General features: G+C 42.5%; 2 protein-coding genes across 2 annotated transcripts; both read right to left on the bottom strand.

The window, feature by feature from the left end:
- Positions 1-3,329: 3,329 nt before the first annotated feature.
- LOC125444044 (vomeronasal type-2 receptor 26-like) lies at positions 3,330-13,146 on the bottom strand. The gene is made up of 6 exons (XM_048516482.1): positions 12,887-13,146; positions 10,907-11,198; positions 7,501-8,358; positions 6,152-6,379; positions 5,125-5,251; positions 3,330-4,231 (listed from the first exon to the last, which is right to left on the bottom strand). The coding sequence occupies exons 1-6, from the start codon at positions 13,144-13,146 to the stop codon at positions 3,330-3,332; spliced, it is 2,667 nt and encodes an 888-aa protein (XP_048372439.1).
- Positions 13,147-17,249: 4,103 nt separating this feature from the next.
- On the bottom strand, positions 17,250-18,236 carry LOC125444043 (olfactory receptor 10AG1-like). The gene has a single exon (XM_048516481.1). The coding sequence runs from the start codon at positions 18,234-18,236 to the stop codon at positions 17,250-17,252; it is 987 nt and encodes a 328-aa protein (XP_048372438.1).
- Between the last annotated feature and the right edge of the window lie 221 nt (positions 18,237-18,457).

Raw genomic sequence — 18,457 nt, 5'->3', positions numbered from 1 at the left:
TCACACATCTTCTGCCTGCTTCGCAACTCCTGGGTTTCTGCATCGCCCAGGAATGTGGCGCAAATGACCGCTCTGATTGGCTGTCGCACCATCATGGGGGCCGTCTGGGGGCGGGCTTCCAAATTGCTTCCCATCCCGTTTCCGTGGACGGGCTGTTGAGCTACCGTGTTAACGGAGGCGAAATGACTGAATGAACCGTCACCGTGCTGCAAATGTATCAAAACAGCGGTGCCATGGGGACTTGGTAGCCTTTCGAGCTATCAGGCGCACACAACCCGAAACAGCGAGGAGGGGAGGCAGTCGAAAGTGAGACTCAAGTGGAACAATGCAGGATGTCTTGCTAGCGCAGCAACCGGCAAATGCCCAATCCAGCGTTCCCCATTGGCTGGATCAAGAGTCGCGTCACACTGTGGCGTCACCCTGACTGTATGCAGCTTACTCCAGATTTGTTTAGCACCTAGCCACCAGATTGTAGAAACCGGTTTTCAAAGAAAGTTGCAGAGGTATTGATGGCGACAGGAAAAAATGCGGAACAACGGCTGGAGATGCTGGCACAGAAGGGGGGGTCCGGGACACATTTCCGGCTTAAGTGTGTGCAAACAAATGTAAGGAAACAAGCAATGAACTCCCACATGCTGGATCTGCAACCTAACAGATGTGTCTTGAAAACGCATGTCGATTGGCTCGAGAGATAGTGCAGCTTAAAGTCTACAATCATTCTAGTACAAAATTAAAGTATATATCTCACCATGTTTTACACTTGTAAGCTAACTTGAATGCTCTTGAAAATGAGGAAGGACCCAGGAGAAAATAAAGTCAGCCTGAAACAAATTTGCATCGGAGTAGCTTTCATATTTCTCATAACCCAGACACGACAGCAAGCAAAATGATGAAACACCAGAGGAAAGCTCCATTCTTTTTTTAAAAGAATAAGCAGTTGAATATGCACTCAGTCACTGTAGAAGATGCAGAAGGTTTTTTTTAAACCTGGGAAATAACTAATGAAAAGTTTTGCCATTAGGCTTACTAACCCTTCAAATACACACATCTGAAAAGGGCAGAATGTGGCCAAGGATTGTCCGGCCAAGATAGGCTCAATGCGGCCAATAGTAGAGGCTTTATGCCCAGGGGCAGAACTGAAGAGTAAAGCCCATATAAAATACTCTCTATATGTAAGGTGTACACAGCTATTACCTGTAATTTCAAATCACACTAACCAACACACTCTTGGACAAGTAGATAAACCTACCTTGATTGAGATGACTACTATGTCTCATGGAGAAAGCTCATTTAAAATAGATAAAAAGCCTTGATCTTGGCAGAGAAAGTAACAGAGGATAAAACTATTTAAAAAAAGAAGAATGATACCAGTATTTGTAAAACGTAGTCAAAGTAACAAGAAGTGGAATGAGAAAGATGCTTGGGAGGAACAAACATAAAAAGAGAAATAACAAAATAGGAAAGAAAGAAGGCCAATCGTGACAGAGCTTCGTCTAGCCCTACCATAAGCTCTGATCAATTTGTGGGGGTTTTATAACTCCTTTCAGGTGTGATTACTGCTTATCTTTGAAGTAACTTCGTGAAATCCTTTGGGTAGTAAGAAGGAAACCATTCATTTTGATAATTATGGTGGGGATAGTCATCCCTCAGTGGGCTGGCCTTTGCTGTGGCACCACATGGGACGAAATAGCTAGAAAGTTTATTCCACTGAAATACCCCCCCACCCCTTGAAGGTTATGTAAACTGGCATATGGTGGCAAAGGATGGCCTGATGTACAAAGAGGAATGTGTTGTTGAGCTGCATTTGATTCATGGTGACCCCGACCATGATTAATACAAGGCAAGGGAGAAGCAGAAATGGTTTGCCATTGCCTTCCTCTTCATAGAAACCTCAGCCTTCCTTGGTGTTCCCATCCAACTACTAATTGGCTCTGCTTCCAAACTCTGAGGAGCTCAGTTTAGGGTAGGGCACTTGAGATAAACAGTCTTAAGTGGACTATTGAATGTGACAAGAAGTCTGTGGCAGTCATAAAACTGGCATTAGAAACATTTCCGTAAAACTTCAACACTTTTTCAAATGGTCGTTCCAATCCAGAAACGGTCGTTCCAATCCAGAAATGGAAAATCTTCAAGCTGAGGATGTGGATGCATATTTTGAGGAGGAGAAGAAAGACAACAGCAGCAGCAAGAGGAGGAGTAGCAGCTTGAATTTATACCCCCTTTTCTCTCCTTTAAGGAGACTTAAGGTGGCTTACAAACTCCTTTCCCTTCCTCTCCCCACAATAGACACCTTGTGAGGTAGGTGGGGCTGAGAGAATTCTGAGAGAATGGTGACTAGCACAAGGTCACCCAGCAGAAATGGAAAGTGGGGAAATCTGGTTCACCGGATAAAAGTCTTCTGCTCATGTGGAAGACTGTACTATCTGAGACTTTTAAGGAAACAACAACTGAATAGAAAACTCCTGGTGTCCTTTTACCACTGTGCTATAGAGAGTATCTTAACCTACTGCATCTGTGTATGGTTCTCCAGTTGCAGTTGCACAGTGGCAGTTGGAAAGCGCTCCAAAGGGTGATCACTACTGCACAGAGGATTATCGGCTGCCCCCTCCTCTCCTTGGAAGAGCTCTATAATTCCCGAAACTTAAAGAAAGCCCAAAATATTCTGAGAGACCCGTCTCATCCAGCCCACTTTCTTTTTGAATTGTTACCATCTGGCAGACGATACAGGTCTATCAAAACTAGGACAAAGAGGCTTAGAGACAGCTTCTACTCTAGAGCTGTGGCTATGCTGAACTCTGTGGCTTCGTGTTGATGTGTTTGGGGCTGTGTAGGGATGGGTGGACGAAGGGGAAAGTGAGGATGGGGTATGAGTCTGAAATTGTGTGCATCGAGGAATGCTGCTGTAAATTTCGTTGTGCGTGCACAATGACAATAAAATGCTTATGCTTATGCTTAAGAGTAGGGACTCAAAACCCGTTCTCCAGATTAGAGTCCACCTGCTCTTAACCACTATACTACACTGGCTCTCAACTGGTATAAAACAATATAATGAGTATCATTTCCCATTGATCAGTTCTCACTGAAGCCACCCTGCACTCTTTGGGTAGCTCATTCACATCTTTGTTGTTTGAACCAGTGTACAGCACTCTGAAATATACTTCTGAAGATGTTTCATAATAAAGATTAAAGGAAAAAGAATAAACTGAGAAGTGTAATTTTTTTTTGGCAAACTACACTGTGATGGTTTTGCACAAGGAGCCACAAAAAGAGACATAACAGTCCCAGGAGGCTTGCTGACAGAGAATGCAGACATAAACGTACCTTTTTTTTCATTTCTTTCTCCTTATAACATGCTCTGCATTGTTCAGCTCAGGTCTCATTATGATAATGTAACATTTTGGGGAAAAAATGCAACCCAGTAAACCAGCACTGGAGGCCAAAATGGAGAAGATCTCCACGGCAATCATATATTTTCCTTTGGTGCTCAGGTAGGTAGGGACAAAACACACCCAGACACTGCAAAAAACCAACATGCTAAAAGTGATAAACTTAGCTTCATTGAAACTGTCAGGTAGCTTCCTGGCTAGGAAAGCCACTGTGAAGCTAACGATGGCCAAGAAACCCATATAGCTCAAGACACTGTAAAACATGGCAGTTGATCCCTCATTGCATTTCAGTATGATTATCCCATTTAGTGAATGCATGTCTGTATCTGGGAATGGAGGGGAAGTACTTAGCCAAAGAGTACAAATACCTGATTGGACAAAGGTGCAGGAAAGAACAAGAGAGTTTGCCATTCTTTTCCCCACCCATTTTCTCACCCTGGATCCCGGTTTGGTGGCCATGAATGCTAAAACCACAGTGATGGTTTTGGCCAACACACTGGAAAGAGCCATAGAGAAAATGATACCAAAAGCTGTTTGTTGGAGAAGGCAGGTCACCTTTCCAGGTTTCCCGATGAACAGCAAGGAGCATAGGAAGCAAAGCAGAAGGGAGATGAGGAGAATGTAGGAAAGGTGACGGTTGTTGGCTTTGACTATGGGTGTGTTTTGGTGCTTCACAAATATTGCCAGTACCAAGGCAGTGCTCAAAGAGAATGAAAGAGCCATCACAGCTAAAACAATGCCCAAATATTCTTTGTAAGAAAGGAAGCTTCGAGTCCTGGGAATGCATTCATTCTGTTTCTTGTTTGGATATCTGTCTTCTGAGCATTTGACACAGGCATCCATGTCTGAAAAAAATAATAGTTGAATGTTTTCATTTTTTCTCTAGATTTTATTAATTTAGGTAAGTCCATATAAATTCAATTACTGCTTTGTGGTCTACTTGGGGCCATGTGGGGCTAGAAAAGTGTTTGGAAACCCAAATGATACAAAATGCTGCAATCAGGATACTGACTGGAGTGGTTCGCAGGGAACATATCACTCCAATTTTGGTCTTTCTGCATTGACTTCCAGTTGGTTTCTAGGCCCAGTTCAAGATGCTGGGCAGACTTTTAAAGCTCTGTATAGTTTGGGACTAGCCCAACTTCAGAACTGCCTATTCTGCCTATTCCCAATCAAATCTACTTGACCATTATGATAATTTTTAGAAGGTCTACTTTGGCTCCCCCGACTTCTGAGTTTAAGCAGGGAGTAAACCAAGACAGAGCCATCTTGTTCATATCAACAAAAGAGTGTTATGCGCCTTCCACACATGCAGAATAATGCACTTTCAATTCACTTTCAATCCACTTTGCGGCTGTGCGGAATAGCAAAATCCACTTGCAAACAGTTGTGAAAGTGGATTGAAAGTGTATTATTATGCATGTGCGGAAAGGGCCTAACTATTTGCTCTTGGATAGTTATCTGTCTCCTTCCATTGGTGGGTGAAGACCCCATCCTTCTCTCGCATTCCCTCAATGACCTCTCCTTCCTAGCCTATGTTTTAATTACTGTTTTTAATACATCTTTTATTTTGCCCTTTGACATGTTTTCTCAGAGTTTGCTTTTAATAATTAGCTACTTTGGCTGTCCTAATTGGGCAGAACAGTGGGATATAAATTTTTATAAATAAACAACATATAATAAGAAGTTTTTTCCCCCCATGCTCAGTTGTCAAACTGCTGCATATTTTATTTCCTACCCTTCTGGTCTGAGAACATTCCTTCTGGACAGAGAGCACAGTTATAACAGCAAAATTTTGCTCCTTCCTTCTTTTCTTTGCTATAGCCAGGATGGCATGGATCATTGCACAAAGAATGGGGCACCACCTGCCAATAAATCAGAAACCATCAAAGAAATATATAAAGCGCATGTCTTATCAAATGCAAGTAGAATAGAATGAATATATCAAAAATTGCCATTTGCACCTTGAAGGCATCAGACTGTTAAGACTTCATTGTCTGTCCCCCCCCCCCCAAATAACTCACTGATTCAGAGATGAAAATGCTCTGATGTTTAACTATCCAGAACATATAGATATTGAATTTAGAAAGTCTTTGATCGATTTATGAGTTAATACATACTGAAATTCCCTAACACGTTCTAAAGGGCTAGTCAATCATGGTGATCAAACAAGAAATATAACTGGAACTAATTGGGATGTATTTTTCTGTTGTTCTTGTCAAATAAACTTGCAACAGAAGAAGAGGAGGAGGAAGAGGAGGAGTAGTAGTTCGGATTTATGCTCCGCCTTTCTCTCCTATGAAGGGACTCAAGACAAACTCCTTTCCCTTCCTCTGCCCACAACAGACACCTTGTGAGGTAGGTGGGGCTGAGAGAGTTCTGAGAGAACTGTGACCAGTCCAAGCCCACCCAGCAGCTTCATATGTAGGAACGGGGAAATAAATCCAGTTTACCAGATAAGAGTCTACTGCTTATGGGGAAGAGTGGAAACTAAAACCTGGTTCGCTAGATTGGAGTCCACCACTCTTAACCACTACACCACGCTGGCTCTTGCGGCTCCAAAGTGTATTTTGAGACTATGGTAAACTTCCATGAAAAATTCAAGTTTGATCTCAGTAGTTTTTCCTATTTCCATGGAAACCCAGGGAAAAGCCTGGGTTTAAAAGGCCACGTTTATTCAGCTTCGGTCATCACCTGACAGAGCTCACGGACCTTTCTTTTGTTTAGTTTTTATATCGATTCAAGCTCCTGCTTTGATGTGTCACCTGGTTAAAGCTTCTAGGCCACACAATTCGATCTTCATGTAGAGTTAATGCATTTCCTGGCACAGCATGAGGATCCAGTCTGCCCACTTTCACTCTAGCAAAAGAGTTGTTTGGGAAAGTGATCCAGTTAGTAACATCAAAACCTGCTCTTAGTTCTCCACGTTCATCGAAACTCACAGCATCTCCAGCACTGTTGTTGAAGGGCACGCTTCTCAGGAAGTGGTGGAGCTAAGTTAAAAGAGGAAATGAATAATCATAACAATCAAAAGATTAGTGGGTTGATGAAGTTTTTGTACTGACCTTTGCCTCATCCTCCCCAGATATATATTACTTTGATTTTAGTTTGAATATGTGGCAACGGCTGGAATTGTTACATTTTCTCTCTTTTGGCTCAAGTAGATGGGAAACTACCGTGTTTCCCCAAATATAAGACAGTGTCTTATATCAATTTTTGCTCCCAAAGATGCGCTATGTCTTATTTTCAGGGGATGTCTTATATTTCTGTATTCTGTTCGTCGGCCATGCTTCCAAACAAAAACTTTGCTACGTCTTACTTTTGGGGGATGCCTTATATTTCGCACTTCAGCTAAACCTCTACTACGTCTTATTTTCTGAGGTGTCTTATATTCGGGGAAACAGGGTATTTCTTAAAAAGCCTTTCCCTATTTTGTTAGCTGACTAGCAGTACTTAACCAGACAGTCTTAACTTGTAGCAACGTTAGGAGAAAGCCTGGGTCTCTATGCCCTGTTGTTGACCCTCCATAAGAACATAAGAAAGAGCCTGCTGGATCAGACCAGAGTCCATCTAGTTCAGCCCTCTGCTACTTGCAGTGGCCCACCAGGTGCCTTTGGGAGCCCACATGCAGGATGTGAAAGCAATGGCCTTCTGCTGCTGCTGCTGCTCCCGAGCAGCTGGTCTGCTAAGGCATTTGCAATCTCAGATCAAGGAGGATCAACATTGGTAGCCATAGATCGACTTCTCCTCCATAAATCTGTCCAAGCCCCTTTTAAAACTATCTAGATTAGTGGCCATCTTTTCCTATTGGCAGCATATTCCAAACACCAATCACGTGTTGTGTGAAGAAATGTTTCCTTTTATTAGTTCTAATTCTTCCCCCCAGCATTTTCAATGTGTGCCCTCTGGTTATGTATACCCCTCCAGAGTACTTGGTTGGCTACTGTGTATGACAGGATTGTAGTTCTGATTTGGCAGTATATTCTTATGACAGTCAAAACTGGATGACTATCATTCTACTGAAGTTGTTTTAGACTCAATAGCAGGGCATAATTCTGTCAATCCCTGGATGACATTCTATTTTTTTTAAATAGTGTTTTTGTGGTATAATTACCTGCCATGGTTCCAGATTCTGAAATTTCCACTCCCTTTGTTGGACCAGTGCTCTTGATTTGAACTGAAATGTATCCAAGGCATTCAAAACATGTGCCACAGCATAGACAGCATTGTAGACGTTGTAGCTTTGTCCTGTCATGCTCACTTCAAACAAAGTCCCAGGAAGACTTTCCAGTTTCTCCTCTCCAGTGCAAGGTTTTTTGATTTCTTCAGATTCATCAGAATGTTTAAAGGAACAGTCAAACGCCTGCTCCCAAAAGTCCTGGATAAAACCATCACCTTTTGCCTTGGAAGGTTTTATGATCTGAAGGAAGTTTTGGAATCCTGGTGGCTGATTGGAATGAACTGTGAAGGAAATTGCTCCATGGAAGATCTGTGTGTCCCAAATCCTTTGAAGGGAAACCGATTCAAAACCCCATTGTGATGTAACAATCCACACTTTACTCAGAGGTGGCAACGAAGATTGTTGTGCCATACCCAGCAACATCCTCAAAGTGTACATGGATGTAGATAGTCCGTATATGAAATATGCATTTGCGGTGCTATTTACAAGAACTGGATATTTCTCCAGCAGGCTTAAAAGCTGTTCTATCAAATCATTAGTATCAGTCCGTTTAGGGGTTCTTAGAATGAAGTCAAAGCAGATTCCATTCTGGGAGAGCAGGGGTGTCACTGTCTGCAAAAACTTCTCCCCATTGTCATCATCTACAGCAAATAGCCCTATCCATGTCCATTTGAAGTAGTGAAGTAACTGGGCAACCCCCATGTACTGAAAGGACTCACTGGGGACCATTTCATACATGGATGGGAAAAGTATTCTATCACCATGTGCTGGTGTAAATGATTCATAAGTGAACTGGAAAAAATAGAGACATATGTAGGAGTTGTGGTATATTTCTTTTATTCATTCATTTGGAAAATCTGTATTGTTCCTATTAATGCGGAGGTTTTTAAAGGATTGAACTGCAAATAAGTTAAAAAATATCTTTCCCAAAATTAAGTAGCAAAATAAAATGCCCTGTAAGTATCTCAATAATAGTGCATATAGCAGGGTTTCCAGATTTACTTAAAAAGTCATTCAAATGCTCTGGTCCAAAACTATTTAGGACTTTGGTGTGTTGTGTGGTTTCCGGGCTGTATGGCTGTGTTCCAGTAGCATTTTCTCCCAATGTTTCAGATCCTCTGAAGATGCCAGCCACAGATGCAGGTGAAATGTCAGGAGAAAATGCTACTAGGACACTGCCATACAGCCTGGAAATCATACAACACTCCAGTGATTCTGGTCGTGAAAGCCTTTGACAGTATTTAGGACTTTAATGGTTATAATCAACACTGTAAATTCTGGCCTTGGGAAAAGAGGAAGCAACTTGTGTGGTTCTCTCAAGACTCAAGAAACCTACTCTTGCTAAATAATCGAACTGAAGACTGCTCAGAGATCCCCGAGAATCCTCATTTCTTTCCCAGTGAAAGTCACCTGAAAACAAAACAGTTTTATTTCTAAATCTAGATCTAAAGCGGGATTGCAATGGATTAAAATAATGGCTTCATTCATGAAAATCTGGAGCCATACAGTAACCATCAACTCAGTCGTCTTGCTTTAAAAGTGAGGATTATTTATGAGCCCCATCTGGAGGGGGTGGCGGTCAGGGCCAAATCCGCCTGTGGGAGTGGTGCACAGTGACTCCAGTGGACTTGCCCAGTGGGCTTACCCAAGAGGAGGGTCAAATCCCCACTACCGTCTTAGCCAGGTTTCAGAACACAAACTAACCAGGTTTGAGGTCGTTTGTGTTCTGAAACCTGGCTAAGACGGTAGTGGGGATTCGACCGGGGAGGTCATCCCTCAAACCTGGTTAGTTTGTGTTCTGAAACCTGGCTAAGACGGTAGTGGGGATTCAACCGGGGAGGTCGTCCCTCAAACCTGGTTAGTTTGTGTTCTGAAACCTGGCTAAGACGGTAGTGGGGATTCGACCGAGGAGTGATTTTGCTGCTGCCCCCTGACACTGAAACTGGGGGGCAGGCCAGGGGCATGGCCAGGGGAGAAGCTGACATTATCCTGCTCACTCCCAGTGGGCTGCAGCTGGGACTTAAGCCAGCTTTTTGGCTGGTGTAAGTCCATTGTGGCCCATAGAGAGTCCTCAGAGTCAGGGAGGCTGTATGACTTTTTCAATCTCCCTGTGCTGCTGAGGAGTCTCTTTGGGGGAAGTAGCTGGGTGCGGCCATGGCACCACTGCCAGGCACCCAGCTTGTGGATGGGGCTTCCCATCTGTCATCTCCCAAAATGGGATTCTTCCGGAGAGATTTCACAATCACTCTTAATGCAGGATTCACTATTTTCAGGATCCAGGTGTCCCTTCTGGGTAGATGTAAATAATTAGAATTAGCAAGTATTGAGCATAATAGCATTAGAGCATATCCGGCAAAGTATCACATCATCAGGCCGCAGTAAATGACACTTATCCAACCATTGTGACTAGACTATGCTGTGTTAACATTCTGATACTGTCCTGTTGAGAAAGTGCTGTCTCAATTGAGCTGTAAAGAAACACTTTGATCCATGAAATGCTTCAGAAAAGGATCTGAGTAAGGGGCCAGAGGTGAAAGTCCTCTCACTACTTAGGACACCCAAGCTGGACAGGTAATGATCATCGAGATGTACAGATGCTTTGCCATCACCACCACCTCAGAGTAACTATGAAGATGTACTTTAGTCTGTATTTGGTAACAGCTCATTAGTTCCCCCCCCTGTAGAACCAACTACCCAAACACTTCATGGCTACAAGATCCTTAGCAAACCACAAAACTGATCTGGCTCAGTAAGAAGTTATAGCATATCTATCAGGGATCATGTCATATTAACTGCCCAAGTCATCTCCAGAGATCAACAAGGACTTCAGCTGGTACCATAAACTCCCTCATAGCCGTCAGGAATTAGTCCAGAAAAATCAGTCTCTGGATCCAAAGCAACTGATAATGGTCAATCTGTTGTAATAGTGACTCAGGATATCTTCTTAGTATCGAATCATATTCCACATCAGAACTTAAGACCGGATAACTAATTGCACAGGTGAGAATGTGTTGTATCTGAGAAAGTCATATGGCTATCATGGAGAGTTGGCTAGCTTTCACTGACCTGGACATGGACAGCATAAAGATTTTAGTCTCCAGGATCAACAACAGATCTGAGATTGCCTTCATTAGTTCAGTAGATAAGATGCTTGGACAGCATGGTAGATGCCACACCAATAGAATCCCCAAACAGTTCTCAAAACTAGGTACACTCTTGGAATAGACTCAAATTGCTTGGTAAAACATGCCTCATAAAGCATGATCCTTCCCCATTTCTGACCATCATATCTTGACTAATGCTTCACTTGCGGGGTCTCTATCCCATCCCCATAGTTTACCTGAGGAATTTTGTAGTTAGTCAAGATGGTGGCCATGCTGGCATAGGTTTCGGTGAGGCGTGATCCAATGACAGATATTAATCTTTCCTGAGCATCACATCTGTAGTTGGGGATGAACATATTGTGTGTCGAAAGCAGGTTCAGGGTGGCTTTGTAGGTGATCTTTGCCAAGTAGTAACCACTAAGGATGTGGAAACCCAAGGTTATATTTGATAAGAACTTTGGATTTTCATTAATCTCTTTTATAGCAAATACCAATGCCAGGATGTTCTGGTAGTGCTTTGGCACCGAGCTGCAATGAGAATTATACATTGATTAGCCAAACAGAGAAAATGCATTTGCATTCTTCATCATAGCAGCTGCTGAATAATCTCTTATCTTCCCACTGTCACAAGCTTCACGTTGATTTCTGCAGATCAAAGAGCTTATCACTTAAGATAAGAACATAAGAACATAAGAACAAGCCAGCTGGATCAGACCAGAGTCCATCTAGTCCAGCTCTCTGCTACTCGCAGTGGCCCACCAGGTGCCTTTGGGAGCTCACATGTAGGATGTGAAAGCAATGGCCTTCTGCGGCTGTTGCTCCCGAGCACCTGGTCTGTTAAGGCATTTGCAATCTCAGATCAAAGAGGATCAAGATTGGTAGCCATAGATCGACTCCTCCTCCATAAATCTGTCCAAGCTCTTTTTAAAGCTATCCAGGTTAGTGGCCATCACCACCTCCTGTGGCAGCATATTCCAAACACCAATCACACGTTGCGTGAAGAAGTGTTTCCTTTTATTAGTTCTAATTCTTCCCATGGCATTTTCAATGTATGCCCCCCTGGTTCCTAGTATTGTGAGAAAGAGAGAAAAATGCCCCTCTGTCAACAGTTTGTATCCCATGCAGACTTTTGTAGGCTTCAATCCTCATCCCCCCTCAGATGTCTCCTCTCCAAACTAAAGAGTCCCAAACGCTGCAGCCTCTCCTCATAAGGAAGGTGCTCTAGTCCCTCAATCATCCTCGTTGCCCTTCTCTGCACTTTTTCTATCTCTTCAATATCCTTTTTGAGATGTGGCGACCAGAACTGAACACAGTGCTCCAAGTGTGGTCGCACCACTGCTTTATATAAGGGCATGACAATCTTTTCAGTTTTATTCCCAATTCCTTTCCTAATTATCCCCAGCATAGAGTTTGCCTTTTTCACAGCTGCCATGCATTGAGTTGACATTCCCATGGAACTATCAACTAAGACGCCCAAATCCCTTTATGCTTATCACTTAAGATATGCTGAGATGTAGCTTCCAACTTGGATGTGAATATGGTTATTTCAGAGACAGGCACTTCTGGAACAGTTTGAAAAAGATTTCTACAATGAGTACCCCTTGCTGCATAATCAATTGGAGACGGGACCCACGGAAGAGATAATGTATTCAAAGCAAACAGAAAATATAAATTGAAGCAGTCTTACCAAAAAGTTACCAAGAGTCTGAATATTTAACCGATCAATGAAAATTTGAAGACAAACTGCAGAAATATCAGACCCTGGTGGAAGGCCAGGTTAGACAATATGTTATGAAATACGCCTAACTGTAACTTGAAAGTGCTGATAAGAAGTGGAACAAAACTGTGCTTATACAAGGCGATTAAGGTTTCAGGCTGGGGAGGGGGTAGCCTTCTTGTTGAGAAGGCTTTTATTGTGAACCCTGAGGCCACTAAACATCATGAATAAAAATGTCCTGAGCCAAAACAGAAGTCTAAAGAGGTGAGAATGATAAAAAGGCCCTTCTAAGGTAATGTCTCCTCATCCTGTCTATTTTCTCATCATTTTACTTTTTGGATAATTACTCCTGCATGTACTTTTTAAAAAAGATTTAAGATTTTTCTGCAAACCTAAATGGTACCCTAAATCTGAAACATGACTTTTCAATATGGAACTCATTGCTTAAACATTTGTCAAATCTCACAAAGTTATTGGCAAAAAGAAGAGAATTCCTTACAAACGTTCATCGATCAGCTTCTCCGTGGGCTGTTCTTGGAACGAGGGAGAATCGTGAAGCAAGAAGATGTGACTGACGATCTGACCAATGATAAAGTCTCCTGGCTGATAAAATTCATGGAAAATAGGCAGGGGGTCATCACAGGGGGTGCAGTTAATGGAATGTGTGTCGCACACCATCTGACACTGCAGATCAAGCAGCAGCACCACTATCAGTATCGTCTTTGTGGCCATACTCTCCTTCCAGATGCAGATGCCCATGTTTTCGCCTACAGCATTATCTAACAGAAGCTAGAAACCATCTCCCATAAGTGTCAGATCACACCAGTGCACTGGTTCAAAGCTCAGTCAGTGAAGTAGTAAGCTGCAGCATTGCAGTCCAAGCTCTTCTCATGACCTGAGTTTGATCTAGATGAAAGTCACTTACAGATAATCCATCTCAAGATCGACTCAGCCTGCCAAGGTTGGTAAAATGAGTACCCAACTTGCTGGACATAAAGGGTACAAGTCTGGGGAAGGCAATGGCAAATCACCTGATAAGCAGGGTCTGTCTAGTCAGCATCACAATGTGGCATCACCCTATGGGTTCAGTAATGACTTGGTGCTTGAACCTTTACTGTTATCTACATTGTTATCTCTACGTGCCCTGCTTTATTGTAATAAGGGCTAATTTTATTATGCTTTGTTACCCAGTATCCCAAGACTGAATTTTCCTCCCATGTCCCCATTTTCACATCTCAGAAGGAATGGGCTTTTGTTTTAGCTCTAAATATTTTTTTAAAATAAATCTTAAGGTGTAGCTGTGCAATGAGAGATGCCAGAAACTGTTTGCAAAGGAAAGGACAAAAATACTCAGTAAAACTATTTTTTAATGTCAGCAGTAATAGTGCAGGATACAGGATTGTTGCCACCAATAAAAGCCATTCAATGGCAGTATGAATGTTTGTATATATTAGGCAACTGTACCTTATAAAATATTATAAGTGTTGTATTGCGAGAAGACGAGAGTCACTTAGACAATAATGTTAGGGAAAGTTGAAGGTGGAACGAAAAGAGATGGATTGACTAAATAAAGGAAGCCATGGCTTTCAGTTCGTGAGACCTGAACAAGGCTATTAGCAATAGGACATTTCAAAGGTCATTAATTCATAGGGTTGCTATAAGCTGGAACCGTAGTGCAGTCGTTAAGGTGTCTGACTAGGATCTAGAAAACTCAGTTGTGAATCCCCACTCTGCCATGGAAACTTGCTAGGTGACCTTGGGCTAGTTACACATTCTCAGCCTTGACCTGAGAAGTATTTGGATAGAAGACCTCCAAGCAATACCAGGAATGTGACATGGAGGGAGGCAATGGCAAATTACCTCTGAACGTCTCTTGCCTTGAAAACCCTGTGGAGTCACAATAAGTCAACGGTGATTTGAAGGCAACCCCCCCACCCCCGGTAAAATATTTCTCACTATAGCATCTAGGTCACTCTAAAACAATCTGGAAAATAGGACAGACTAGGTACAAAGTTATTCCCAGGTAACCTATTTTTTTTTTAAGAAACAGAAACAGTTTGAGGAAAAATATAAGGAGGAAATGACAAAATATAAATGCAAGAAGACATAAAATGAACAGAGCTCTGCCTATCCCTACTTTTCTCCCCTCTTTGAATTGGGTTTTTATAGTGCCTGTCAGGCATGATTATTGTTGGCCAAGTTCATTTCTTCTGAAAATCCATTGGGAAGTAAAACAAGAAAGACATTAATTTTGGCAAATGATGTTGGAGATAATCATCTCCCAGTGGATTGGCTTCTGCTGAGACATCACATGAAGTGAAACAATTAGAAAGTTTATTCACATGAAATATCACTGAAACTATTTTCTTTGTCCTGGGAAAGAGGAACAAAGTGGCACATGGTTGGCTGAAAAGTGACTGGGGTGATGATATTGTACCCCAAATGAGCAGGTAGATGTGAAAGGAAAACTGAGGCGTAGCAGGGTGGGCATGAAACATCTCATGGGCACCCAGTACTGTGCCTTTCAGTCTCAAAGGATGCTGTGAAAAGAAGATGGGATAATTTCATGTACTACATGTTGTAGAAAGGTGGGGGCAAAGATGTGATAAGGGCAAAATAAATGGTACAATAGTGGTTTTATGGTTATGTGTGGCTAGGGTTTCCAGCTTCAGGTTGGAAAATACTTGGAAATTTTATGGGTGGAGCCTGAGGGCAGGGTTTTGAGGGGTATAATGGGGTATAATGGGGTATAATGACATATAGTCCACCTTCCAAAGTGGCCATTTTCTCTAGGTGAACTAATCTCTGGCTGTTTCCCCACTTTGGTCGTTTCCCCTTTGCTGCGCGCTACTCTCAGCGCGCATCATTTCTGGCGTGCACCCAGGGTTCCCCACGACCCCACGCTCTGCGCGGGGTCATCGAAAGGTGCCGTTTTGAAGAGTGCCAGGAATGACGCACGTGGAGGGGGAGCGAGAGCGGCAGCTTCAGGGTGGCTGTGTTGTCGCCGCCCCTGTAGTGGGGAGTGCTGCGGGACCCCGAGCTACTTGGGGAGAGTAGCGCGCAGCAGAAGGTAAGTGGGGAAAAGCCCTCTGTCACCTGGAGATCAGTTGTAGCCCCAGGAGAGTTCAGCACCACCTGGAGGTTAGAAACCCTATGTGCTACTATGATGTCACCTGTTCAGCCCAGTCTCTCCTGCTGCTGCACTGGACAGTAGGAGAGCACTGGGGCCAGAGGAGATGGGGAGGTCTTCTATAAAAGCAGTAGACCAGGTAGTCCCAGACAGAATGCTCATTAACATGGTAAATGCCCACTTTTCTGCTTTGACTTCTACTATCTCAATGCTCAAATGAATCGCATGGTAGAGACTCAGAAGCCATTGAAGCCTCATGGGTGAAAATACTCTGATTTCTTTTGTCTCCCATTATGGATGGAAACTGCAGCACAAGAAGCCAACCGGAGATAATTGGCATTTGCAACTTTTTAAAAATTGCCCATTGGCCAGCTCTCCCATAGATGTTCCTGTCTTTCCTCACCAACGGTGACATTTTCATGTTGATATGGTTAAATGACAATGCGTACAAACTGGCAGCTGCCTCCAAAGTGCTGAATAGCCTTTGTTTCACTGTAGAACAATCCTATCCTTTGATTATCCTTACACAAACCTTTTTGCAGTCTTTTTTCCCTTTTTAAAAAAAGTTTATTGGTAGTTCATTATCATACAATTCATAATACAATCATTTATAAGCAATTAAGCAAGAGATCCCAAGAGAAAAGAAAGAGAGAGAGAGAGAAAGAAAGAAAGAAAGGAAGGAAGGAAGGAAGGAAGGAAGGAAGGAAGAAAGAAAGAAAGAAAGAAAGGAAGGAAGGAAGGAAGGAAGGAAGGAAGGAAGGAAGGAAGGAAGGAAGGAAGGAAGGAAGGAAGGAAGGAAGGAAGGAAACATGAGGGAAGGACTTCCAGCTAGGTTTACATATCTCTGAACTCAAAAAAGAAACATTCTAACCTTTACCATCTTACAGTCTATTCATATATATGTACATATATATACACACACACACATATATATATATACATACACAAAAACTCAATAATGTACAATTAGTTACATTCATGAAAGTTCTTATTGCAATTTAAATTGCAGCAACAAGCAACCAACAAAGTAATCATAGCCATCATCATAACAACAAAGATAACTCAAAAGTATTTTTTTTTCCTGGCGAAGAAGAACTTTTCATCTGATATATTCTATCTTAATAAGTACATCTAGAGGGAGGAAACAGAATACAATTTTGTAAGTTAATATACCAATACCTATTATAAATTACAATTCTCTTAATGGTATTGCTGTGTTTTCTGAAAAAAAATAATCAAAGGATTCCAATTTTTCCTGAAAGTTTCCAAATTCTGTTATTTTTTGAGAGTTGAAAGTTTATCAATAACTAAAAACTCTAGCATTTTAGAAAGCCACTTGTTTAGTTCCGGAATATGTGGCATTTTCCAGTCTTTTGCGTAAACAATTCTAGCAGCCGTTGTCATATACAAAAATAATATTTCATGTTCTTTCTTAATATCCTTTTTGCAGTCTTACCAATGCTTATGGTGTGGGTTCCATTATTTAGGATTGTATGACACATGTCCTGTTAATTTGCGGCAAAAATCAAGGCAGGGAAACTCACAGGCTCAACAATATTGTCAGAGAAAACTTCTGACTGTACAGTTCAAACACTTACTACTCCTTTCAGCATTTCCGTGTGTGCTTGTGATTATCCACATTATGCTAGAATCTCAACAAGCTAAAAAAATTAGGGGAAGGGACAGGGGTTATTTAATAAGTTGAAACATGGGTGACAATTGCTTGATGGTCTCAGTTAATCCTTGTATTGCCTTCCAAAGACAGTTTCTTGCCCAACAGTCTACCAAAGGCAGCCTTTACTTCCCTGTTTCTCAGAGTGTAGATAAGGGGGTTGCAAAGGGGAATGATGATGGTATAGAGCAAGGAGAGGAATTTGGAAAACCTTGCAAAGTCACTGGTCTGTGGGCAAAGGTAAACTAGCATTGCTGAGCCATAGAAGAGACTTACTACTGTGAGGTGAGAAGAGCAAGTGGAAAATGTTTTTTGGCGGCCGGTGCCTGAAGGCATTTGTAGTATTGCTCTGGCTATGTGTACGTAGGAGGCCACAATGAGCACAAAGGGGACCACCACAAAGAAAATGTTCTCAGTGTACACAGCCACTTCGTTGGCATACAGGTCAGCGCACGCCAATTTGAGCACCTGTGGGATGTCGCAGAAGAAGTGATCGATCTCGTTGGATCCACAGAAGGGCAAGGAGAAGATGAGCCCGATTTGCAACAACTGTATAGGGAAGCTGATGGCAAAGGAGATGACCACCATCCCCACACGCACCCTGGGGCTCATGATGATCATGTAGCGAAGAGGCAGGCAAATGGCAAGGTAGCGGTCGTAGGCCATGGCTGCCAGCAGGAAGCACTCAGTTCCACCGAGAAAGAGCATGCAGAACATTTGCATAGCACACGCTGGCAGGGAAATGGAATGGTCTCCAGAGACTAGGTTGGCCATCATTTTAGGAAGTGTTACTGAAGTGTAACACATCTCCAACCCTGACAGACTTCTCAGGAAGAAGTACATGGGGGTACGTAAGGCAGGGTCCAATGTTGTCACCAGCACAATCAGACCATTGCCTAGTAGAATGGTTATGTAGGTAGCCAGAAAGGCAATGAACAGGAGGGCAGGGTATTCCTGGTATCCCAACAGAATGAACTCATCCACTGTGCTATGATTCTCCCAGTGGTTGACCTGCTCTTTGTCCATCTGCAGAGGTACAAAAGGCATGTGAGTCTAAGACATGGTTTTCACTCCCAGACCATAGAAATGGTCTGGGAGTGAATTGCAGCTCAATAGAAATTCATCTCTTATATACTAGCATCTTACAGCTTTGATAAAACTGGCATTTTTATCTTCCCCTAATTTCTGATTTCACCTGAAGCTCTGTCCTGCCCTCTGGAAAGAACTGGAAATCAGGTATCAGAAATTAATTGTTAGAAGACCAGAAA

Source organism: Sphaerodactylus townsendi, linkage group LG15 (assembly GCF_021028975.2).
Source record: "Sphaerodactylus townsendi isolate TG3544 linkage group LG15, MPM_Stown_v2.3, whole genome shotgun sequence".
Lineage (NCBI taxonomy): Eukaryota > Metazoa > Chordata > Lepidosauria > Squamata > Sphaerodactylidae > Sphaerodactylus > Sphaerodactylus townsendi.
This window is presented reverse-complemented; position numbering and strand designations above follow the sequence as displayed.